Below are 13,814 nucleotides of genomic sequence, written 5' to 3' on the forward strand. Positions count from 1 at the left end.
GTCCCTACTTGCGACAACTAAAGAAAAGCCTGCACAGCAAGGAAGACCCAGGACAACCGAAAACAAATATTTAAAAATTATTTTAAAAGTCTTTCAACTCTCCAACAGCCATGTAACATTGTATCTATTTTGAAATGCAGTTCAAAGGCTATTTCTTGCAGGAAATCTTATGTGTGTCTTCTACTCTTCAGTGCCCCAGTCCTCAATCTGAGGGTTGTACAAAGCACCAACCTTCCATGGCCACTCTGGCCTGGAGACCCTCAGAGTCCAGAGCACTGGGCCCGGGACCTGGGCTGGGGGTCTGGAGCTGGTGTGCTCCTGACTTAGCCTGGGAGGTGGGAGCCTGGGCCGCGGTCCTGGATTTTGATGGCAGGATATGTAACCTTGGGCAAAGCACTTCTCCTCTCCACTCCTCAGGGTCCTCATCTGGTTGTAGAAGGTTTGGTGGGCCTCCCCTCCCCAAGCTTTTTCTGTAGGGGTGTTGGGGAAGCTTCATCTCCTAAGCCTGGGAGGTGGGCAAGGAGGAGAGTATGGGCTTCCATTTGACAGATGAGGTCACAAGGGCCAGACGGACAGGCCTACCAAGCAAAGGATTCTGCTCTGGATCTCAGCCTGGCTAAACTGCAGCCTTTGCTTTTCATTGCTCCGGTAGGTGGGCACCCTTTGGGCACCCAGGCTCCCTCTGCAGCAGGTAAGGTAGCTGGGTGGTTCCAAGGCAGCAGAGTGGCCAACAAGGCCTAGGACAGGGTGAGGAAGATTCTGTAAAGGACCCCAGCCCCTCTCTGACTTCATCGCCAGGTTCCATTGCCCACTCCTGGTGCTCCATGGACCAGTTGTTCATTTGGGCAGAACTTCTGGGTGGAGATTTCGCAGTATAGGGTAGGGGATGGAGTCCAGGAGAATGAAGGGCGTTGGGGTCCAGGGTGCTAGGAAAGGGGCCCAGGACTTCAAACCAGGAACTTTTGGCAGGAATGCCAAACTCCTGGAATTCCACCTGTGCCTTGGAGTCCCTGCAGCAGGGTTTTGAACAAGAGACCCCAAGAGCACATCTTAGGTCCCAGAGAGGCTGGGAGTTCCATCCAGAGAGGCTAGCTTGCTGGGGTGGTGTGGCAGCACCAGGGAGCACCTCCAGCTCTGATGCTTTGCCACTCCTAGGCTGGCCCTTTAAATCCAGACCATGATGTCACCTTAGACAGCAAGGGAGGGGAGGGGGACTGCAGGCTGAGGAAGGACTTCATTTCCCAGCAGCCTTGGGGGCACCACACCCCTCCCAGCAGGCACTGACTCACCGCAGACTATTAACCAGTCCAGTGCCATTTTCTACTGGTGTTTTAAAGTGTCCAGCCATTCTGGAGTGAGAGTGGCGTTCCCTTGTGGGTGGAATGCCTGGGGCGCAGATGGAGCAGGGCAAATCTTTGGGTGTGACAGAGGATTGGGCCTCTTTGCTGCCAGAGTCCTGGCATCGCCCCCAGCTTCCTGGTGCAGACTCCTGAGTCCTCCTCTCGCCGTGTGCACTCTCCCTTCCAGAGCCCAGGAGCCCAGCCCCAGTTGGACCCCGTCCCACTCTGCTCAGTCTTGTCCCCTGGTGCCCGCAGGGATTACCTCTTCGATCAGGCAGCCGCTTTAATTGGTGCAGGGACTACATCTCCCAGCTGCCCCCGGCGGGAACTTCCTGACGCAGCCCCCCTCCCCCGCCCCGCAAACCCGCGGGGATGTGCGGGCCGACTGGGGGAGGTGACTTGATGTCATCGTGAGAAGCTGGGCGGCGGGTGCCGGTGCGCACAGACCCGGGGCTCCCGCGGTGCCGCGCGGGTCAGATCCCCCGACTTGAGAGGTCTGTGCGCTGCCCCGGCCAGCCCAGAGCCCGCCGGGCGCCCGCGCCCCCACTTGGGGCTGAGTTGGGGGCATGCTCCGGCCCCCCCGGAGCCGGAGAGAGAACCCAGAAGCGCCGCCACCCAGCGCCAGCGCCCCGAACCGAACCGCTGCGAAGGAGCCCTGAGCAGCTGCTGCCCTCCCCATAGGCAGCCCCTGGAGGGCCCGTGACCTAAGTCTGGGCATCTGAGAAGTGAGTGTACCCCCATTGGGAGGCAGATGAGATTTGGGGGTGAGGAAGGAGAAAGTGAGGTTGGGGAGGGCACCGGGTTGTAGGAGGGGGGTGGCATGGGGATAGGGCCCCCATTCTTGGAAGAGTCCCTGGTGACCCTGATTAGTGGAGCAGGAACAGGGTCCCCATTCTGTTAGGGGCCAGGGATGAGGGCCAAGGTCCCCATTCTAGATAGGGTCTGGCTTGGGGGAGAGGCCCTATTTTGAGGGGGTTGTTTTAGAGCCTGGGGCCTTTATGTCTGGGACAAGGGAGGCACCTGCACCTCGTTTAGGGTCTGGGCCAGGGTCGAAGGGCAGGAAGACGGGCTGTCAGCGGCAGCCCCACAGGCTGTCCTGAAAGAACTGACAGGCTCTCTGTCTCTTTCTTGCCGACCTCTCTGCCCTGACTTCTTTTTCAAAAGAGCCAGGCTGGGAATCCTAGCTGGACTCTTCGGACCCTCAGGAAGGACCTGAAACCTGAGCCATCCTCCTCTCTACCGTGCTTGCCCCCCAGGACTGGGCAGTTGCCAAAGGTCCTGGGGGGGGCCCAGGACTGTGGTTGTGCCCACCCCATCCCCCCCACCTCCCGCAGCGCACAGGATGGGCCCAAGTTAGTCAACCCAGCCTCACTCAGCATCGTGCAGCCCCAGAGGGAACCTCAGGGGCTCTGAAGGCTCGACCCACCGCCTAGCCGCTATGGAGACGAAGCTACCCCCAGCGAGCACCCCCACCAGCCCCTCTTCCCCGGGGCTGTCCCCTGTGCCCCCACCCGACAAGGTGGACGGCTTCTCCCGCCGTTCCCTCCGCAGGGCCCGGCCCCGGCGGTCCCACAGCTCCTCTCAGTTCCGCTATCAGAGCAACCAGCAAGAACTCACTCCACTGCCCCTGCTCAAAGGTGAGCCCGGCTGCTGGCCGCGAGGGGACCTGAGTCCTGGAGTGGGCCAGCGAGCCTTGGGGGTGGGGGAGTGAGAAGCAGCTGGCAGCTGTGATCCGACGGAGTCTGGATGGCCCCTTCCAAGCAAGGGACTCCACCACCTGAGCTGACCCCCACCCCCCAGCCCTCTCGCCCTCTGTGCTGACGCATGGCCTGACTGGCCTGTCATCCTTGGAGGTGGGGCATCTGGAGGTGGTGCCACCCTGGGGGGCAGACCAGGGCTAAGGGCGGGGCCTACAGCCTGGGTTCCAGGAAGCCACTAGCAGCCTGGCTGCTGCCAGGGTCCTGGAGCAGGTGCTCAGCATGGCTCCCTGCAATCACGGTGTTGTCCCCCACCTCTGGGTACAGGGCCCCATTAGCTGAGGCAGAGGGCACCCGGGAGACTCCTAGTCCTGGCTCTTCTCCCCACTTCTGGCTCTTAGAACAGAGTGCTACCTAGGAGAGGGAGGCCGTGGCTGCTGGGGGCACCTGTGGAAGGCCCAGGCGTCCAGGGTCTGTAACCATGCTTTCCAGTCAGGCCGCCGTGTTCTCTGGGCCTCAGTTAGGATGAAGAGATGAAGCTCCTTTACCTCACAAGAATGGAGAGTGGGACAGAAGTGGTTTACTTTCTGCAAGGAGTGGGAGATGGCCTAGAAGCATGGGGCATGGGGTCAGAGGAGCCTGCCCTAGGGATTAGGAAGGCCTGCCCCTGCCCAGAGCTGCAGCAGCTGGGGCCCAGGCTCAGACCCCTCCTCCCTCCCCAGATGTGCCAGCCTCTGAGCTGCACGAGCTGCTGAGCCGGAAGCTGGCCCAGTGTGGGGTGATGTTTGACTTCTTGGACTGTGTGGCTGACCTGAAGGGGAAGGAGGTGAAGCGGGCGGCACTCAATGAGCTGGTGGAGTGCGTGGGGAGCACCCGGGGGGTCCTCATTGAGCCTGTCTACCCAGACATCATCCGCATGGTGAGCACCTTGGTGCGCATGGGAACCCTACTGCCTGCCCGCGGAGCTCCTGGGCAGAGAATAAACCCATACTCTGGCCTGGCCTTAGGGCCCATGTCTTCCTGCCTGACCCGTCTCCCAGCCGCACTCCTGCCCAGCACTCTGCCAGTGTAGGTCCCTCAGTGCCTCCTGGGCTTGTCCCACCCTGCCCTTTTGCTTACGCTCTCCTGAGGCCTGGTGTGCATTCCACACGTTCCTTGTGCCATGGCCTAGCTCATCTGCTGCTTCTTCCATGAAGACTCTCTCAGTACTCAAACTAGAAATCTCCCTTTTGCTGCTTAGAAGGTCTGTAGACCTTACCATTTTCCATCTTGTCCCCTGCTGGCCTGCACCTGATAAAGGGTGGGGATGTGTCTCATCTGCCCCTCAGTCCCCAACCCCAAGCCCAGGTCTTCCATGAACTAGATGTTCAGGCAGTGATTACAAAGGAGGGAACTGCTTGCTGAGGCAGGTGCTGAGGCCTGTTAGACTCTGGATGAGGGATGTCCTAGCTTCTGCCTCAGGGGGTTCTTCCTTAAAGAACCCTGACCTGCCCCTCAGATCTCAGTGAATATCTTTCGGACGCTGCCGCCCAGTGAGAACCCTGAGTTTGACCCTGAAGAGGATGAGCCCAACCTTGAGCCTTCCTGGCCACATCTTCAGGTAGGTGGGCTGGGGAAGACAGGGATATGAGTTTCAGAAGAGACACGAGGAGGGGGTAGAGGGTCTCCTGAGATCCTGGACTGTTGGCTGAGGGCCACAGGGCAGGATGAAGGGGAAGGCAGTTCCTGAACTCACTGTGTCGTCTGTCCCCTCCTCCAGCTGGTATATGAGTTTTTCCTGCGTTTCTTGGAGAGCCCTGACTTCCAGCCCTCTGTGGCCAAGAGATATGTGGATCAAAAGTTTGTCTTGATGGTGAAATGGGGAACCCAGGCCGGGTGGTGTCATGGGGCAGGGGCAGGCTCTCTGTGGGGGCGTGGGGATAGGATGGAAGTAGCCTGGCTTGGTCTCTTTCCTAACCCCTGATCCCGGCGCCCACAGCTCCTGGAGCTGTTTGACAGCGAGGACCCCCGGGAGCGTGAGTACCTCAAGACCATCTTGCACCGGGTCTACGGCAAGTTCCTGGGGCTCCGGGCCTACATCCGCAAACAGTGCAGCCATATCTTCCTCCGGTGGGTGCCTGCTGCTCGCCCTGCTGAAACCTAGGGAGGGAGCGGGGAGAGCTGTGGGAAGAAGGAGACAGAGGCAAAGGCTTCTGGGCTAGGAGACCCTGTAGAACTATGGTTTATTGAGTTTTTTCTTGGCAGCATGTACTGCTGCCAGTAGTACTGCTTATACAAACCCTGTGAGATCAACAGAGAAAGGGTATTTATTTCCGTTTTACAGATGAAAAATAGAGGCTGAGAGATGAAATGGTTTGCAGGGACTAGGTCAGTTCAGGGGGCCTAGGATCTAAATCTTTTGATCTTTGTTGTACCAGGCCATAGGACCCAAAGAAAGGGATTCTTTCTGTATATATGTATTGAGCACCAATGCCTACTTGGCATCAGGGGCCCATATGGCCTTATAGTTGAGACTGGCTCTTGAGCTCGATGGCCTGTGTTTGAGTTTGGTTCAAATATTTGGGTGAATTTGGGCAAAATATTTAAGCTCTGTCCTAGCCTCCTCGTCTCTAGAATGAGAATGATAAGTATACTAACACAGAGACAGTTGTCAAGATGAAGGGAGGCAATGCCTTCAATCACTGTAACTCCTGGACGAAGGCTAGAACTGTGAAACCTTAGCTCTTATTGGAAATAGGTGACGAATGATCCCTGTCCTCCAGGAGCTCAGGGTATTAGATCCTTTGCTTATTAACTTTAGGGCAAGTTTGACTGAGCTGCTGAGCCCTGATTTCTTCATCTGTGTGATGGATCTAATAAGCTCTACCTCTTGGGATAGTTTTGAGAAACACGTAGCCCAGAATAGACACTGTCATTCTTTCGGTTGACTGGCATGAAGAGTGAAGGACTCAGGCTGAGTGCCTGTGGACTGGATGGGGACCAGGTAATGAGAGTTAGGGTCTGGCAGACGGTGCTTCACAGAAGAGAGGTTTGAGCTGGGACCCAGAGTGGCAGTGGTGGCCGGGCTGAGAGGGTGATGTAGAAGTGGGTGTGGATCTCAGTGGGCCTGGTTTGGTGTTTGGGGAAGAGAGCACAGCCTCTGGGTTGGGAGAGAGCTGGGTTAACGTGCAGGGCTGGGGTGGGTAGGCAGGGTGGTTGAGAGGAGGGTCGGGTCTGCTCCGATTGCCTTGAACTCTTGGGCATCCTTCTCTTCCTCTCAAAGGTTCATCTATGAATTCGAGCACTTCAATGGAGTTGCTGAGCTGCTGGAGATCTTAGGAAGGTGACTCTCTCGGGGCCTCAGCTGGAGCATCTGGAGGATTCTGGGAGGAAGGACGGAGGCCCAGTCATCCCAACCCTCTTCATCTCTTCTGTCCCCTCCTCAGCATCATCAATGGCTTTGCACTGCCCCTGAAGACTGAGCACAAGCAGTTCCTGGTTCGAGTCCTGATTCCCCTGCACTCTGTCAAGTCGCTGTCTGTCTTTCATGCCCAGGTAAGGCCCAGGCCTGGCCCTGCCATGGTGGAGAGGTCCTGAGGGTCAGGGCAGCCACCGGACTGGCAGGGTTAGCCTGACACTCTGACTCCAGGCACTCTAAAGCATGAACTCATGGGATCCTCTCTCACCTTTTTCTTGACTAATTCTCTTCCATCTACCTTAGAGAATCCCCACGATCCTTTCAGGCTGATCTTAGTCATCAGCTCTCTGAAGGCTTCCCAGCCCCCTCCCTCTTAACCTGCTCTGGGCAGGATTAAGCTCTCCTCTTTCTATATTCCCATAGATTATGGTACAAATTGTGGTTATGGAACCTTTTATAAAATTTATAAGGATTGGTTTGCTGAATATTTCCCCTGTAGGGCCATTATTGTGTCCCTACACATCAAACACGGTGCCTGGTATGTCCTAGGTGGTCAGTTAATGCTTGGTGAATGAGCGAAGAGTAAATGAGCAAATATCTGGTGCCCTGTCCCAGTCCCCTCTGACCCCTGTCCTCTTTCTCTCTGCCTACCCCTCCACCACCCTACCCCCGCTCCCTTGCAGCTGGCATACTGTGTGGTACAGTTCCTGGAGAAGGATGCAACCCTGACAGAGCATGTGAGTACCTCCGGTGTGTGCACTAAATTGCTTCAGTCTCGTCCAACTCTTTGTGGCCCTATAGACTGTAGCCTGCCAGGCTCCTCTGTCCTTGGGATTCTCCAGGCAAGAATACTGGAGTGGGTTGTTGTGCCCTCCTCCAGAGGATCTTCCCAACCCAGGGATTAAACCCACGTCTTGTGCGTCTCCTGCGTTGCAGGTGGATTCTTTACCACTGAGCCACCAGGGAAGCCCTCAAGTACCTCTGGTGGGGGAGGCAACCTGGTGTCCTGGCAGGGCACCCTGGGGGCCAACCCTGGCAGGCCTGACTCCTTTCTGCCTCAACTCCCACAGGTGATCCGGGGGCTGCTCAAATACTGGCCAAAAACCTGTACCCAGAAAGAGGTATGAAGAAGGGCTCTGGTGTCCACTGCAGGGAGGCTGGGAAGGCTTGGCTTCCGGAAGGCAGTTGGGTGTATGTCGGGGGAGATGGGAACCGTCGCCCCTGTGTCCCTGCCCCCACCCCAGGTGATGTTTCTGGGGGAGATGGAGGAGATTCTGGATGTTATCGAGCCCTCACAGTTCGTGAAGATCCAGGAGCCCCTTTTCAAGCAGGTGGCCCGCTGTGTGTCCAGTCCCCACTTCCAGGTACAGGTCGGGACAGGTGGGGTGAGAGCCAGGGCATGGACTGGAAGGTTGGCAGGTTGACCTCACACAGCTTCCTCTGCCCTCAGTTTCTCCTCTGGACCTTCCTGGGTCTGATAATGTGGAGATGCTGGACTCAGGGTCAGGAGACCTCGCAAATCACTTCATCACTCTGAGTTGGATTAAGCTTCCTTGTCTGTAGAATGGGCCAACTGGGTGGAGAGGAGAACTGAAGAGATGGTAGCACAAACACATCTGGTAAACTGAAATGGATGTTTACCAGACGTCCCTGAATGGGATGGATGGTTGTCATCACTTTCCCCCTTTCTTAGTGGCCTTAAATTTCATTAGCCTCCCAGAAACCAGCAAGGCTTCCCCATTCCATCCAGGCTGGATGTAACCAGTGTTCTCCTACATGTGTATGCAGACTTTCATTTTTATAAGCCGTAACCTGGTGGCCGGAGAAGGCACTGGCACCCCACTCCGGTACTCTTGCCGGAAAATCCCACGGACAGAGCCGCCTGGTAGGCTGCTGTCGTCCATGGGGTCGCTAAGAGTAGGACACAACTGAGCAACTTCACTTTCACTTTTCACTTTCATGCATTGGAGAAGGAAATGGCAACCCACTCCAGTGTTCTTGCCTGGAGAATCCCAGGGATGGGGGAGCCTGGTGGGCTGCCGTCTCTGGGGTTGCACAGAGTCGGACACGACTGAAGCGACTTAGCAGCAGCAGCAGCAACCTGGTGGTTGTCAATTTTTCTCACAGTGACTCTGGCACTTCAGTTTACTAAATACCTCATATAATTCTTATAACAGCCGTATGGAGGTAGCTATTATTAGCCACAATTTACAGATTTGAAAACCGAGGCTGAGGAGTAAATTGCCTTTCCCAAAGTCACGTGGCCACTGTGTAGTGGAGCCAGGATTCACCTTTGAGCGCTGGGCTCCAAATCCAATGTTCTTTGCACCTCACCACGTTGGTCAGATGAACCCTGAAGATGGGCTGTAAGGAGGACAGCGTGCCCTGGGTTTGGGGCTGGGTCTGATTCCAGGACGGGCACCTGCAGGGAAGCCACTGAGGCACTTACTCTGCCATCTTGCTGCCCCAGGTTGCAGAGCGGGCTCTGTATTTCTGGAACAATGAGTATATCCTGAGCCTCATTGAGGACAATTGCCACACTGTGCTGCCTGCTGTGTTTGGGACCCTCTACCAAGTCTCCAAGGAGCACTGGAATCAGTGAGTGCCCAGGCTTTGACCTGACCCACAGAGGCTGGGGCAGGGCCAGCCAGTCCAGAACTGGGGTTACTCCTAGCTGGAGAGGATCAGGGAAGGCATCTGAAGGTGGCGGAGGGGTGGTGAAAGGGGAAGAAGGGTAGTGCTTGTGGTGTTCAGGGCTGCAGGCTGTTTTGGGGACACAGAGATAGGCAGAATGCTGGAGTGGGAGGTGGGACCCAACTGAAATTGCTCTCATCTCTCACCTCGTCCTTGTCCCTGCCAAGAACCATTGTGTCTCTGATCTACAATGTGCTCAAGACCTTCATGGAGATGAATGGGAAGCTGTTTGATGAGCTCACAGCCTCCTACAAGCTGGAAAAGCAGCAGTGAGTGCTGAGAGGCTGGGCATGGAGGGAGAGGGGAGAAAAGCAGGAAAAGGACCAGCTCCTAAGGGTTGGAGGGAACCTAAAAGGACAACCCATATCCCATCTGGTCAGTGTTTAAAGTCTCTCCCTAAGGTCTTGTCACGTGCTGGGCCATCTGTGCCCAGCTTTCCATTGAATCCTCCAATTATCCTCCCAAGTACTTCCTCCTAGTATGGAGGTTACTGGTGGCTCAGTGGTAAAGAATCTGCCTGCCAATGCAGGAGATGCAGGTTTGATCCCTGGGTCAGATAGATCCCCTAGAGAAGGAAATAGCTACCCACTCCAGTATTCTTGCCTGGAAAATCCCATGGCTAGGGAAGCCTGGTGGGCTACAGTCCATGGGGTTGCAAAAGAGTTGGACATGACTTAGCAACTAAACAGCATAACAACAGCCCTTCAGGCAGGGCCTCTCAGGGCCAGGCTGATCCATCTACTCCATGACCATGGGCTGGGACCCGTCTCTCCTCGGTGTTTTCTCCCCAAGTGGAAGATTCCTACTGAGTCTCTTTGCAGGTGGGGTGGTGGTGAGGGAGTTAGATTGCAGTTGGAGCTCCAGGAAGGGGACTGCCTCTCCCTCTCTCCCCAGGGAGCAGCAGAAGGCCCGGGAACGTCAAGAGCTGTGGCAAGGCCTGGAGGAGCTACGGCTACGCCGGTTACAGGGGACCCAGGGGGCCAAAGAGGCCCCGCTCCAGCGGCTTACACCCCAGGTCACCGGTGGAGGTCAGAGCTAAAGATCCCCAGAAGGGGAGGAGCTAAACCCAGAGCTATCAGTCCCTTCACCCTCCCTCCTGCCCAGGGGCCCAGAGAGATACACACCTGCTCCTGGCCTTGCCAGTGGGGGCTCGGAGGGCTCCCTGCCTGGCCCAGCGTGGGCAGTTTCCTCTGGGGGGAGAGGAGGAGAGATGGTGGTCCTGGCAACAGAACTCTCAGGCCCTCCTGGCAGGACTGGACCAGGGTGCGCTTGATCAGGAAGCGGCCATCGGGGACTGCCCTGCCCCACAAAGCTGGGCTCCAGACTGCAGGCGGGTTCCCACCCCCCGTTCCCAGCCTAGGGCAAGGGGACGCAGCCCTTCGCCTGCCCCACCTTGTGCCAGCGCGAGGTCCTTCCTCACCCCACCATGGGATCCATGGTCTATTTATTCTCCCCCAGCTCCCCTGCAACACAGACGTTATCCTGGGCCTGGGGCACCCTCCTCCCCTCTCCTCCCTGGCCCTGTATGTCCTTGTCCCCTTTTTATTTATTGGGCAGGGGGAGGGGTAAGGGCACAGGCAGAAAGAAGATTCCCTGTGTCCTGGGACAAGGGGGGTGGTCACAGTAACTGTGGTCTGTTCCCCTTTCCATGGCTGGGGGTAGATTTAATAAAGAGAGAAACTCACGATCTGCTTGCTTTATTTAGGGGTAGGGACAAGGGGGAGGTGAACTGATGAAGGACTGGTTCGGAAGCCAGGCAGAGGTGGGGAAGAGGCAGAAACCCCCTCTTCTCAGAGGGTTGGACCTGTTATCCTTAGTGAGGTTCAGGATATGTAGGATATACTCCAACTCTAAACCCTGTGACCAGGGGGAGGGGAAGGGGAGAAGGATGGGCTAGTAGCGCGAGAGGCGACACATGTCACACTGGCAGGCCCTGGCCGTGAAGATCTCCAGCTCCTCCTTCCGGTTCCCCCCACAATGCAGCTGCACCTTCACCTGTAGGAGAGGTGGGTGTCTGTCCAGGCTCCTTTCTTAGGCCATCTTAGATCCCTGCCTCCTCTGTCTCCGCAACCCCAACGAGCCACCGCCAAGCTCAGCCCCCTCACCTTCCTCAGGCCGCTGATGGTACAGCACTGAGACACAGAGGTGATGTTATGTCGATAACCACTGGCCACCAGCACGGAGTACCGGGAAGGGAAGGCGCTGGACTCGCAGTGGCCCACACAGGCCTGTGCCACATGGGAGCCCTGGCAGGTGCCTTGGCGGTCACTTCGCACTGTCACGTTGAAGGCTAGGAGACAGGGGAGTGGTAAATGGTGCCTTGGCGAAGGCTTGCCCAGCGCCTGCCGCCTGAGCCTCACTGGGTCCCTCAAGGGTGCTGCCTGCCCCGCCTTGGTCCAATCCATCCACTCTTTGCTTCCACCCAGCTCTCTGCTCCCAGAGTCACTTACGGTGCAAGTAGCAGCCTGGGATGGCGGCCTGTCGACTCTGGCCTTCAGTGACCGCCAGGAGCAGCAGGCAGAGGAGTAGGGTTTGGGGGGACGCCATGGGCATCTGAAACACAGAGGGTGGGTAGATGTTTCTAGGTGGGTGTGCAGGTGTGGGGGAGGAGTTCTTTACATGCTGCATGCCTCTGGGTGAATGAGCCAGGCTAGGCTGGTCTGTCTGGGGTGAGGCATGCCTCGAGGGGCTGTCTTTCCCTTGGGTGTGCCTTTGGGTGTATGTGTATGTGCATGTATGTGTGTACCCGTCTTCTCTGGATGGGTGTGAGTGTGAGCAGCTGTCCCAGTGTGACTCGCGTGTCAGCCCATTGCAGTGATTCTCCCCAGGAATCTCCTCCACCATCTGGAGCACAAACCTCCGCCTCCCTCCACCTGCCCCATCTGGGCCTGCAGGACCCTTAGCTAGAGCCCCCAGGCCCTCCCCGGGCTCTTGCTGCCTCAGCGAGCTCACCGCTTCTGAATGGATCGTTGAATGGCTCCTCGTGCCTCCTGCTGGTCTCCTGACGGTGCTGGCTCTCCGAGTTTTTATTCGCCATCATCCTGGAGCCACGCCTTCTTGGAGATCAGCTTTCAGGCCTGCCTCTCTTCTGCCCGGAGCCTCACAGCAAAACCACCTGGGAGATCCTGCTCTTCTCTGAGGTGTGGTCCTCAGAGGGTGGTTTCTGCTTTCCAGCTGTCCTACGGCTGCCTGTGGCCCAGGGCTGGGGAAGTGAGGTGTACAGAGAAGGCCAGGACCTGGCAGAGGGGGCAGTGTGTGTGCGCTTGGGGAGCGAGGGCTCTGGACTGGGCTGAGTTGTGGCCACCTGGGTTCTCTTCTTTGCTGTGTGACCTCGGGCAGGACACTACTGTTTAGGGCTTTGCCAGCCCAACCTTAAAGTGATTAAACTCAGCCCTGCCTATCTCTTTTACCCACTGCAAAGGTAAGGATGGAGAGAGATTCTTACAGACAAGGGAGGTGAAAGCGTCTCACTGATGATATCAGTGGGGATATCCCGAGAGGTGCTTCATGGCAGAGCCAGAGGAGAGTGGGGCAGGGGGTTCTAAGTTCGTTTCAGAGCTTCACTTTCACTATCAAGTGGATGACTTCTCATTCTGGGGGTCAGCTGCAGGGTGGGGCTCCCCCTAGTTCCTGGAATAACAGGGACCTGACACTTGGAAGAGCCTGAAGCCATCAACCTCAGCAGATCCAATCATTTAGTCCAGCCCTGGCTCTGGTGTTGCAGGTGAAGGCAACTAAGGTTCAGAGAAGGAAATTTACTGAAGGTCACACGCTAGTTTATGGCAGGGCTGATCTGGAACCCAAATCTGCTGTTCATGCATGGTGCTAAATTATACCTGGGGCGAGAATGTGGCAAGTTAGAAAAAGACCCCTGTCATCAGCGAGACCACAGGGGCCGGGCAAGGGAGGTGCGAGAAGGAAGCCAGTGCTAACTCGGGCCCTGCACGCCCCAGGGCTACAGTCGCACTGGCCTGCTCAGAAGCGGAGCCAACCACACGCACAGCCAGAGCTGGAAGGCACTGGAGAGCTCATCAGATCCGACCCTTTCATTTTCCAGATGAGAAAATAAGAACCAGAAAGGAAAGTGACTTTGCCAAGGGTTCATTGTAAGCTTGGAAGTCAGAATGGCACTACTCAGATCTCCAGACTCTGGAGCTGAGCCTCTGGACAGCTTTGTAAAGCAGGCTGTGTTTGGGACAGGAGAGCAAAGGCTGTAAACACAACTTGTCCCTAGTCCTCCAGTCCTCACACAGAGTGACTTCCCCTTCAGCCCTTCTCCCCTCAGGTCCCAGGTCCTTCAGTAGCCCACCTCATCTGTCCTCCCCACCTAGGGAAAGGTATCAGAACAAGGGGTCTCCAAGAGACCCCTTTAGCAGTCCAGCCCTAACTTTTCCATTTACCATGAGACACTTCCAGCATGACAGATAATCAGCTCTGTTCAAAGAGTAGGAGTGACAAGGGCTCATTACCTTACCAAGTGGCCTATTCTAATGCTGATCATCTCTGCAGTTAAAAAATGCCTCTAACCTACACTAACTTCAAGTTAATCCAGTAAACTGGTCTGCATTACTGTCAAAAGCCAAAGGAGTAGCTAGATGAGAAGAATTTATCTACGAAGAGACTGTATTTTGGGGCCAAATGGGGTGAACTGACAAGACATGATTTCTTGAGGGGCAGCAGGGCTCA

The 13,814-nt window shown here is 56.4% G+C and overlaps 2 protein-coding genes across 3 annotated transcripts; one reads left to right on the forward strand and one right to left on the reverse strand.

The window, feature by feature from the left end:
• Window positions 1-1,342: 1,342 nt before the first annotated feature.
• Window positions 1,343-10,812, forward strand: PPP2R5B (protein phosphatase 2 regulatory subunit B'beta). 2 transcript variants are annotated; one of them, XM_006056514.4, is made up of 14 exons: window positions 1,346-2,065; window positions 2,505-2,977; window positions 3,760-3,956; window positions 4,536-4,637; window positions 4,797-4,889; window positions 5,016-5,146; window positions 6,300-6,359; window positions 6,463-6,571; window positions 7,118-7,171; window positions 7,505-7,555; window positions 7,679-7,798; window positions 8,905-9,032; window positions 9,296-9,397; window positions 10,023-10,812. In XM_006056514.4, exons 2-14 carry the CDS (start codon window positions 2,779-2,781, stop codon window positions 10,165-10,167), a joined length of 1,491 nt encoding a protein of 496 aa, XP_006056576.1. In that variant the 5' UTR covers window positions 1,346-2,065; window positions 2,505-2,778; the 3' UTR covers window positions 10,168-10,812. The 2 variants fall into 2 exon arrangements, with proteins under 2 accessions (XP_044799625.1, XP_006056576.1); XM_044943690.2 differs by lacking the exon at window positions 7,679-7,798 and having other exon boundaries at window positions 1,343-2,065.
• Window positions 10,810-12,213, reverse strand: GPHA2 (glycoprotein hormone subunit alpha 2). Its single transcript, XM_006056513.3, has 4 exons — window positions 12,081-12,213; window positions 11,579-11,681; window positions 11,234-11,418; window positions 10,810-11,123 (listed from the first exon to the last, which is right to left on the reverse strand). The coding sequence occupies exons 2-4, from the start codon at window positions 11,679-11,681 to the stop codon at window positions 11,022-11,024; spliced, it is 390 nt and encodes a 129-aa protein (XP_006056575.1). The 5' UTR covers window positions 12,081-12,213; the 3' UTR covers window positions 10,810-11,021.
• Window positions 12,214-13,814: the final 1,601 nt, after the last annotated feature.

The sequence above is a fragment of the Bubalus bubalis genome, chromosome 5 (genome assembly GCF_019923935.1).
Source record: "Bubalus bubalis isolate 160015118507 breed Murrah chromosome 5, NDDB_SH_1, whole genome shotgun sequence".
NCBI classification, from domain to species: domain Eukaryota; kingdom Metazoa; phylum Chordata; class Mammalia; order Artiodactyla; family Bovidae; genus Bubalus; species Bubalus bubalis.

What these genes read in the sequence shown, in the direction of transcription:
- PPP2R5B (XM_006056514.4), top strand. Translation starts at nt 2,779, where the DNA reads ATGGAGACGAAGCTACCCCCAGCGAGCACCCCCACCAGCCCCTCTTCC. An exon ending in ACCCAGACATCATCCGCATG is followed by an intron (nt 3,957 to 4,535) that starts GTGAGCACCTTG and finishes CCTGCCCCTCAG; the next exon opens with ATCTCAGTGAATATCTTTCG. An exon ending in CTGCTGGAGATCTTAGGAAG is followed by an intron (nt 6,360 to 6,462) that starts GTGACTCTCTCG and finishes TCCCCTCCTCAG; the next exon opens with CATCATCAATGGCTTTGCAC.
- GPHA2 (XM_006056513.3), bottom strand. Translation starts at nt 11,681, where the DNA reads ATGCCCATGGCGTCCCCCCAAACCCTACTCCTCTGCCTGCTGCTCCTG. An exon ending in CCCAGGCTGCTACTTGCACC is followed by an intron (nt 11,419 to 11,578) that starts GTAAGTGACTCT and finishes CCTGTCTCCTAG; the next exon opens with CCTTCAACGTGACAGTGCGA. An exon ending in CCATCAGCGGCCTGAGGAAG is followed by an intron (nt 11,124 to 11,233) that starts GTGAGGGGGCTG and finishes CCTCTCCTACAG; the next exon opens with GTGAAGGTGCAGCTGCATTG.